Source organism: Bidens hawaiensis, unplaced genomic scaffold (assembly GCF_021521415.1).
Source record: "Bidens hawaiensis isolate Kalapana, Puna unplaced genomic scaffold, B.hawaiensis_p1.1 tig00065347_1, whole genome shotgun sequence".
NCBI classification, from domain to species: Eukaryota; Viridiplantae; Streptophyta; class Magnoliopsida; order Asterales; family Asteraceae; genus Bidens; species Bidens hawaiensis.
In genome coordinates this window covers 11,886-21,194 of record NW_027501660.1, presented here as the reverse complement: position 1 = coordinate 21,194, position 9,309 = coordinate 11,886, and the positions used below count along the sequence as shown (strand labels likewise).

The following is a 9,309-nucleotide window of genomic DNA, read 5'->3' as shown; positions in this document are numbered from 1 at the left end:
GACCGTTATGAACAAATACGTTAAAAGTTGGGACCGTGATCAGCCAATTCGTTAGTTGGGACCGGTAGTGACCAAAAAGACGATAGTTGGGATTAATAAAAACCAATATACCAATTTTAAAAGCTAAAATTTCAAATCTCATTATACAATCTTTCTCATTTTCATGTTTAATCCTGATACATTTAACTTTCTATCAACTAGAACATTACTCAAATATCAATAAAACCATCAAATGACACAATAAAAACATTCAAACAGTCCTAAATCATTATCTTTTTAACCCAAAATGACAAAACCATTGTAATAACCTTTCCTGCTAATATTTTTATAAAATTGTTCATATGTGAAAACTCTTTATACATATCCAGTAACAAACCAATAAACATAATCATATTAACTTACAACAATACCTCAAAACCCTGCCACTGATCACAAATCACCAACACCTTCAAGTCTGGCTTTAATCCTCTGCAGCGTACCCTCGACCGCGATATCAAACGCATCCTTCTTCGTCTCAACCCCAACGAACTCCCATGCTTCCTATAAACAATCCTCGGAATCATCTCAATCAACCTCTCCCTCTTCCTCCTCACCTCACTCATCGGAATCGCGTTCAAAACCTCCATCACACTCACACCTCGAAACACCACATCCTCCTTCCATATCGTCACTGAAAACTCCTCATACTCATCCTCCGGCAAATGCCACCCGTACTGCTTCTTCGCCGACAAATCCTCGAAAAACACCGGTATACACCCCGCCAAAATACTATCAAACGTCGACCGCCTCGTCGGCGTGTCCCCAGGTGGCTGCAAACAAAAACTCGAATGCAGCATCGGCTTCATTATCTTAATCGGATCATGCTCACAAACCCCATTCGAACAATCCACAAACTCACACAACTTCGCATACTCCGTCGAATTCCCACTCTTCTCATCACACTCCAACCGAATACTCCGATGTATATTCGGTGTCGACGATATCCCCCCACCGCCCGAAAACAACATCAAAGTCGACCGTTTCGACCGGGTCACCCGATTCACCCATGAATTAAACAAAGCGAAATTCGGCGGGTGAAACGACGTGAGGTACGGTATCGACTGTTCCTGCCACAGGTACGCCCTCGAATCCAGCGTCAAGGCCGTAACGTTAAAAAACTCGGGCAATTCGAGAAACGAAGTGCCCCAAACCGGGGGATCGGTCCCACAGGCTGAGAATAATCCCACGCCGTTCCAGCGAGCACGAGGAGGTGATCATGGCCGTGGTTTTTTAAGCCAGATTTCGGGCGAATGGGATTGTAAGTATTTGAATAAGTGACGGCCGTGTTGGGCGGATGAGTTGTAATGGGGTCCGTGGAGGTAACGTAAGGAGTCAAGGGCGGTGTAATAAGGGAGGTAGATGGCGTCAGCGGTGGTGGGGTCGGAGGTGAGGCAAGGGTATTCGAGCATGCGGCGGTGGAAGAAGAGTTCGAGGAGAGAGGTGTCGGTGCGGAACCAGGAGTGGGATTGGTTGTGGGTTTTGGACCCAGGCCGTGGTTGGTGAGGTACGGGCAGAAGGAGGTGGAGAATGGGTGGTGGTCGGTGGAGCAGTTGGTTAGGATGTCTAGGTTGAATTTGGGTGGGAGGTGGCGGATGTGGATCCACCGGTTTGTGCAGTCGGAGTCGAGATCCGATTGTTGTTGGGTTGTGGTGGTGGTGGTGGTCAGGAGGAGGATGAGGAGGATGGTGGTGTACGGTGGTGGCATGGTGGATGATGGTGGTGGTGGCGGTCGGGAGTGAATATTGGATTGGTTTTGAGTTTGTAAGATTAAATCAGCCCACGTGACTTGCACGTGATGTTAGTTTTCTTCATTTTAAAGAAAAATGGTAAAGAAAAATAATAATCAAACGAGTCGAGCTGCTCATTGAGGTTAGGATTGATAAATAGTTTTGAAGAAGACGAGTTTTTTTTAGCATGAACCTTAAATAAAGCTCGTTTAGTTATTGAGCTAGAGCTAGAGCCTTGTATTGAAAGCCCGTTAAGGCTTGTCGAGATATAATGAGCCTAGTGTATATTTTAGCTTACCTCTTTTGACCTTTATGTATTTATTTCACACTGCACAACCTAGCTTAAGCTCGGACCGATCTTAGACTCATTTAAGGTATTTCTTACGAGTCGAGCTCGAGCTTAGACTCGGCTCGTCTTGTTGACATCCCCTACCCGAACTGACACAATCTCTATACAGGTACACTTCTTACATGGATGGTTCAGTTATCTTATTTTCTATTTTAAAAAGTCTATATACTAGGCCAACGATAATCATTTGGATAACAAAACTAGGCCTACCACGTTCAACCTACTTAAGATCGACCAGTGGGCCGTACATGAACTTATAGTCCATTACGAGGTAATGCTTAATGTGCAGTATAGGCTGTTCACGAGCTGAGCTGAACCGAGCGAAGGCTTGCTCGTTGCTTGGCTCGTTTACAACCGAAACCGAACCGAACCGAACGGTTGAAATTCGAACCGAGCGAAAAACGAAACGAGCCAAAATCGAATCGAGCATTTTTCGATCGAACATCGAGCGATTTTGAGCATTTTTTATTTCTTTTTCACTATAAATTTTTTTCAATAAGAAACAAGTTTGAAGGTTGTAAATAATATATTTTGCAAACAAATTAGTAGTTTTAGACAAATGTATAATAATGAGCATGTAAACAAACTTTTAGTATTCTGAAAACTTGAATCGAGCTAACGAAACTATAACATTGACGAAATAGGAAAAATTTTAAAGAGTTTTAAAAATTGTATAATTATATTTTATGAGATTAGCTTCATTTAAGACCTAGCTCCACAAACCAGAAACCAAAAAAACAAAAACAAAAAGAATATTAGACAAACCAAGGTTTACAAAATAAATACTTGTGATCATATTTGAAGTTTTATAAAAATACAATTTCATGCTGCCAAAATTTAAGCAGGGGGTTACCATGCGATGGTTACCATGCGATCCATCAATGTATCACTCAAATCCGCCCCTGTAACAGACATGATCAAGACTTTAAGTAGATATTATGGAGTACACAATTTTTTGTCTAATAAGACTGAATTCAATTATTGTTACATGTAAAAGGATTACAGGGGTCATTTGTGACAATTGTAGATAGTTTGTATTTTGAAGGGTCATTTTGTAATAGTTGTAAACAATAGGGACTATTGTAATACTTTGGTAGTTAGGTCGTTGTTAGTTAGTGGTTGTATAATAACTGAATTGGTTAATGAGAAGAACTTAGGGATGGCAAAAATCCCCGAATCCGACGGGGAAACCCGAAAACCGGCTTATTTCGGGTCGGGTCGGGTTTTTGTTTTTTCGGTTTCGGGTCGGGTTTCGGAGATTGTTTCGGGGATTGTTTCGGGTTCGGGTTCGGGTTTGGGTTCAGGTACCCCCGCCCCGACCCGCCCCGATATAATATATAAATATAAATATAAATAATATATATATTATATATATATATATATTAAAACCTAAACCTACATCCAGACATCCACTCATCCAGACTCCGCCACCGCCAGTCCGCCCCCGATTCACTCAATCGCCGTCTGCACCACCATCACCATCCACTCAATCGCCGTCTGCACCACCGGACCACCCTCCTCCTCCTCGTTTTGATCCCAGCCGAAGTATGTAATCTCACTCTTTAATCACACACACACACCATTCTTTTCTTCCCCACTATCACACACACACCGAAGTATGTTTTCTCCTTTTTTAGGGTTTTTCATTTGAAATTGACCTAATTTTGTTGTTGTTGCATATCGTATGATACACCGTTCTCTTTGCGATTGATGATTGACATGATAATTGATTTGGGGAATCTAATTTGTTTTAGGGGTTTCCTCTTTCCATGATAATAGACTATATTAATATTAATATTATCCTCAATTATATTCATATTCTTACTCTATGGCCTCTCGGTCTCTGTTTCATTCCACCGCTTTCTCATCCTACCACCTGTAAGATCCCTAATTCTCTTATTATTATTATTATTATTATTATTATTATTTCACCTGTTTTCACTCCAACTTATGTTAACGTAAATATTAACGAACTTATTCCGATCGAATTGCATGTTTTAATGTAAATCGTATTGAACTTATTGATTTCTGCTAGCTAGCTATTTAACTGCTCCTGCATTGAATAATTAGACTATAGTTGACTGTTGATTGTATTCGGTGAGTACGTGTAGTCAAATTAGACAGTTTGGCAGTTTGCGTGTTGTGGCTATTGAGATGAGTTTGGATTGGAGCTGGATAGTGTTTGTAAGTATGTGATCGATGGCTTGTTGATGAATGAGATGGCGATTTAGGTTAACTTGATTAACTCTGACATGAGTTCCGATTGAATTATATGTAACACGTAAGTCGTATTGAAGTTATTGATTTCGGTTAGCTAATTAGCTGCTGCATTGAATAATTTTTTTAGCTCTGATGATTTTCGTGTTTCGTTAGGTTGTTAATTATTGTTTTTGTGTCGTCGTCGTGTTAGAAGGAGCTAATTCGATTCTCCACCGCTCCTTTTAATACAACGAGCGGAAGTCATGTCATGTCATGTCAGAGTTCACCAAGTTAACCTAAATCGCCATCTCATTCACCAAGAAGCCATCAATCATACACTGAGAAACATTTCCAGTTTCCAATCCAAATCTATTTCAATAGTCAAATATGCAAACCGTTTACAATCAACGTCTCAAATTCTTCCACAATTTTAAACAATAACGTTTAAGAGTATGACGACTTACGTGAGTGTATTGTGGTTGAAGCGTATCTCGAATCATGGCGGTTAAGCGAGGGTTGTCGAAGTGGCTAAACGGCAAAGCTTCTTGAATCACAAACTTCGCCATACGATCTTGAACTCGATCAATTTGGTATGTAAATATTCCGCCTTCACTATCCATTTGCGTTTGTTGCGAATCGACGTTCTTTTTCAACGCCTTGCAATACGGTTTTTCGATGTGTTTCTTCAAATTTGAATTCGAAAGTGGGTTTAAATAAATCCCACAAAACTTGCACCGAGCCTTCAATGAATGGTCACTCAATTCAACCAAATCCCAATTGCACCAAATCTCTTGATTACGATTATGAGGTACAATACGAACGAAACTTGGTTCGGCGTTGGAACCTTGACCAACCGATGATTGTGAGGCGGCCATAACAACAAATATGAATATAGAAGAAGAGAAAACAAGAGATTAGAGAACTCAAAACGTTGTAATAGCGTTTTTTTTGTATTTTTTTGCGTTCGGGTTTGCGTTTTGAGTGTTGTGATGAACCCATGACACCAAATACCTATTTATACTAGTAGTGGGGTGCTTGGTGGAGCCAAAAAACGGCTATTTTTGACCCCAACGGTCAAAAAAACGGCCAAAAAACGATTTCCGACGGCTATATTCGATCCAACGGCTAGAACCGGTTCCGGATGGTTCGGTTCCGGTTCCTACCCGCCCCCACTCAGAAATGCAAGAACCGGTCACGGATCATCGGGTTGAATCAGATAGTGTCCGGTTCCTACAAAAATCGGGTAGGAACCGGTTCGGGTCCGGTTCGGGTCCAGGAACCGGTTTCATTGATCTTCCCTAAACGGAAGTAGTATTCTCTCAGTCGCGGGCCATTTGAAACAAATACATTAAAAGTAGGACCATCAACAACCAATTCGTTAGTTAAAACCGACAACGATAAAAAAGATATAGTCGATACACCTATAAAAAAACATTATATTACAACCACCAGCCCCTTTGACTTTGTACCTTATAAAATGTTATTTGGATAAATGGATTTCCCATATCATATTCAGGTGAGTCATTATACCTTGACTCATTATATTACAACTTTTTTATTAACTTCTTGTTAATTGTTAATAAACAGTCAAGAATAGATAGATATATGATCAGTCACAATAAACCAAAGTTTACAAATTCAAACAGCCAAGCAAAGCAAAGGACATTACTTCAAACATTTATTCTACAGGTTCATGATATATAGACTTCAAACTTCATCTTCATATTCAACACTTCCAAGCTGAAACCGTCATCAGGTCGCGATCCTGCCAGCAAAGAACAAGCGCTTTCTGCCTCTTTTCAACGCGAAACCCCTGAACCCGCATCCTCTTCAGCACACATTCGGCTTGCGTTTCAGCAAAGTTACTAAACTTGACACACGAGTACCCTCCGGCTGCAAACAGCGACCTCCAATGAGGCATTGGCTCTGGAAACTGAAGCTTACCCGACACCATCCGTTCAATTTGAGACCGGAAAAGATAACATTCGATCTTGTTTAACGCATCCGAAACTTCATTAGCAGCGTCAATGGAGTTGAACAAAACTTCATAGTACTGAAGACCCTGAAGAAGGTAACCGGGGAAGGGTAAATCCGTCCTTTCACACCCCCGATCAACCGACACCACTATTCTCGGTCTGAGTTGCTTCACGAAATGGAGAATTGATGGAATTGACGATAACCGAGTGGAAACCGACCAAATCGGGAAATGCACCACGATAGTTTCGGTTTCGGAAACCGTAAACCATCGCGGATCGAATGAATCAAAGTTCACAACTTCAAGCTTGAAAGAAACCCCGGTTTCTTGCGCGAGTTGTGATAAGTTTTCATGCATGAGCCCGGGTTCTAACGGGTGGTGCGTCGAAGGTGAAGCGAATGCGGTAATCTTTAGTGAGCAACCATTGTTTTTTAATGGAAGTTCTTGAATAAACGACGCCCATTGCGCACCGAACGCGATATCAAAATCGATAATGTGAATGTCGGTAACGTCTCCAAGAGCTTCAAGAAGTGTTTGATTTGAAGTGAAGTTGATAAACTGAATAATTGGGGAAACTTCTGAAAACATTTTATAAGCTCCCATCTTGAACATACCATTAACGGGTGTGGTTATTCGGTTCGGGTTAAGGTTTGATTGTGTTTGCATTTGCATTGCTTCTTTGAAATAAAAAGCTGCCCGCTGGAACGGTTTGTTCAGAGTCGGGCCCAAAGTGAAGTGGTGATTGAGCCGCGCCAATATCCCTTGCGCGTGTGAGCGGTTTCCTGTGAGCATTAGCTCGGCCGCTGCAAACAGGTGTTCACAGATAAGCTGCTGGTGGTGTGGTGGCGGTGGCGGTGGGTCGATGTGTGGTAGTTCTAGTTCTTGTTTTATTACCGCCACCGGAGATGGTTCAAGCGGTAATTCGTGATCTTGATTCACAATCGAAACTTTTCGAAAACCCGGGTTCAAAATCGAATCTTTGCGAAAACCCGAAGCTTTCGGGAGGTTGTGGTGGTGGAATTGCGCCGGAGGCGGCGGCGGTAGCAGTGGAAATTTGTTTTGGAGGTTAAATTTTACAGCCGGAGGAGCTTCAAACGCTGCGGCGAGGCTGGGAGGTGCATTTTGGTCAATTTGCAAAAGCTGTTGTAAGCTTAAAGATGCATCTGCATCATCAAAGTGGCCGGAGATCCACCGGAAACTTTCCCAGTCGTCCACTCCACCACCAAATCTCGGCTGTTGGAGTTCAAATTCCGCCGGAATTGGTTGTAATTCCGGCCACTCATTAACAGTTAGCATTGGTGGGGTGGTGTTACTGCCGCCGCCGCCGCCCACGGAGGAGGAGGGGGTGGAGGTGGAGGTGGAAGGACTGGGGCTCCGGCGAGTGTCAAGAACTGATATGGGTTCATTATTATTATTACTCACTTCTTTCCAGTTATTATTTGAGTCTAAAGAAGATTGAAAGCCTGCAACTATGCCTCTCATCTGTTCATCATGAATCAAATATATTCAAACCCTATGGAGATTTCAAAACAATTAACAAAATAATTACACTTTTTTATTTAAAAACAAAAAAAAATAATTTATTTTTATATAAAATTTAGCTTCTTGTTTTAACAGACACAAGTTCACAAATATCTTGTTTTTTTTTCCTATCAAATAAATTCAAACCCTGTAAAGATTTCAAAACAATTAACAAAATAATTAGACTTTTTATTTAAAAACAAAAAAAAATGATTTTTTTATATAAAATTTTGCTTCTTGTTTAAACAGACACAAGTTTACAAAAATCTTGTTTTTTTTTCTGTCCAAAAATGAAAAAGTTGATGGGGGTTTTCAAGATTTGGAGCTTTTAGATGGGTTTTAATTTCAATAAAAATAAAAATAAAAAATATAAGAAAACAACAGCAATATATGAACAAGAACAGCTTTCAAGAAATCTTGATTACTTTTAGGGCAAAAATGTTTTATTAGGTTTGTAGATTTTGTGGTTTCAGATGTGTTCAAAATGTGTTCAGTTTATTTAAAGTAAACCAACAAAAATAAGAATTTAACAAGTGCAAGAGTAATGAAAAAAACTTACAAGATTCTTGATTATTTTAACTCTAAAAATGATATAATTTTGTGGGGTTTAGAGATTTGAAGCTTTGAGATTAGCTCAATAAATAAGCAAGAAACAAAGCCCATCAAACCCAAAAAAAAAAAATAATAAAATAAAAAGGAAACCAAGAACAAATTTCAAGAAATCTTGTCTTTTTAGCCAAAAGATGAAAGTTTTTTTCTATGTTTTGATGTTTGCTTCAGATTTGAAGTCATGAAAGTGTTAAATATATGACCAAATTAGTGACACGCACCTTTTATCTTCATGTCACTATTTGAGCTCCATCTTTCTGCTTCAAGATAAAAATCTCTACTGTGTGTTTCTGTCTCTAGAAATTGAAAGTGTAGGTGTGGTGGTCTTGGCCTTTCACTTGGTCACTGCTTCTATCCTGTTGTAGGTGTCCCCTATGGTGTCCCTTCTTGTTTTCTGCCAATGGATGGATGTGTACATCGTTAAAATAAAAAGTACTACTAAATTACACTTCTTTTTCTTCACTCACAGGACCGAAAATGACATGGTAAAAATTAAGAAAATGTTTGTTTTTTCTTTTGTTTTATAAATAACATAATAGCATCACCATTTTCAAACGTCCATTGCACGTCACGTCAGCTGGCTGACCTAGAAATTTTTGTTCACAAGGACGGAAAGTTTTAAAGATCGTTTGTTTATCGTTAAAAATAACTCTTTTGGGTTCTGGGCGAGGTCTTATGAAAAAGGGATAATCAGACTAAATTTAATAATAATAAATAAAAGTACGTCAAACGTAATTAAAAATATACAATGAAAATCTTAGATACCTAAAGTTATTCTCTACGAGTTTTTATTATTTTTTTAAAACTAACTGGTCAAGTGACAAGTTTTTTGGAGGTATTTCATGCCTAATGTCTTAAACCAGTGGTTGTTGATCGGAACTCTAGCCGAA

General features: G+C 39.8%; 1 protein-coding gene and 1 pseudogene across 1 annotated transcript; both read right to left on the bottom strand.

Moving 5' to 3' along the window:
• Positions 1-378: 378 nt before the first annotated feature.
• On the bottom strand, positions 379-1,744 carry LOC143604492 (putative xyloglucan galactosyltransferase GT19 pseudogene; annotated as a pseudogene).
• Positions 1,745-6,040: 4,296 nt separating this feature from the next.
• Positions 6,041-7,771, bottom strand: LOC143604493 (scarecrow-like protein 6). Its single transcript, XM_077080954.1, has one exon. It carries the CDS (start codon positions 7,769-7,771, stop codon positions 6,041-6,043), a length of 1,731 nt encoding a protein of 576 aa, XP_076937069.1.
• Between the last annotated feature and the right edge of the window lie 1,538 nt (positions 7,772-9,309).

Coding starts and splice junctions, on each gene's coding strand:
- LOC143604493 (XM_077080954.1), bottom strand. CDS start 7,771: ATGAGAGGCATAGTTGCAGGCTTTCAATCTTCTTTAGACTCAAATAAT.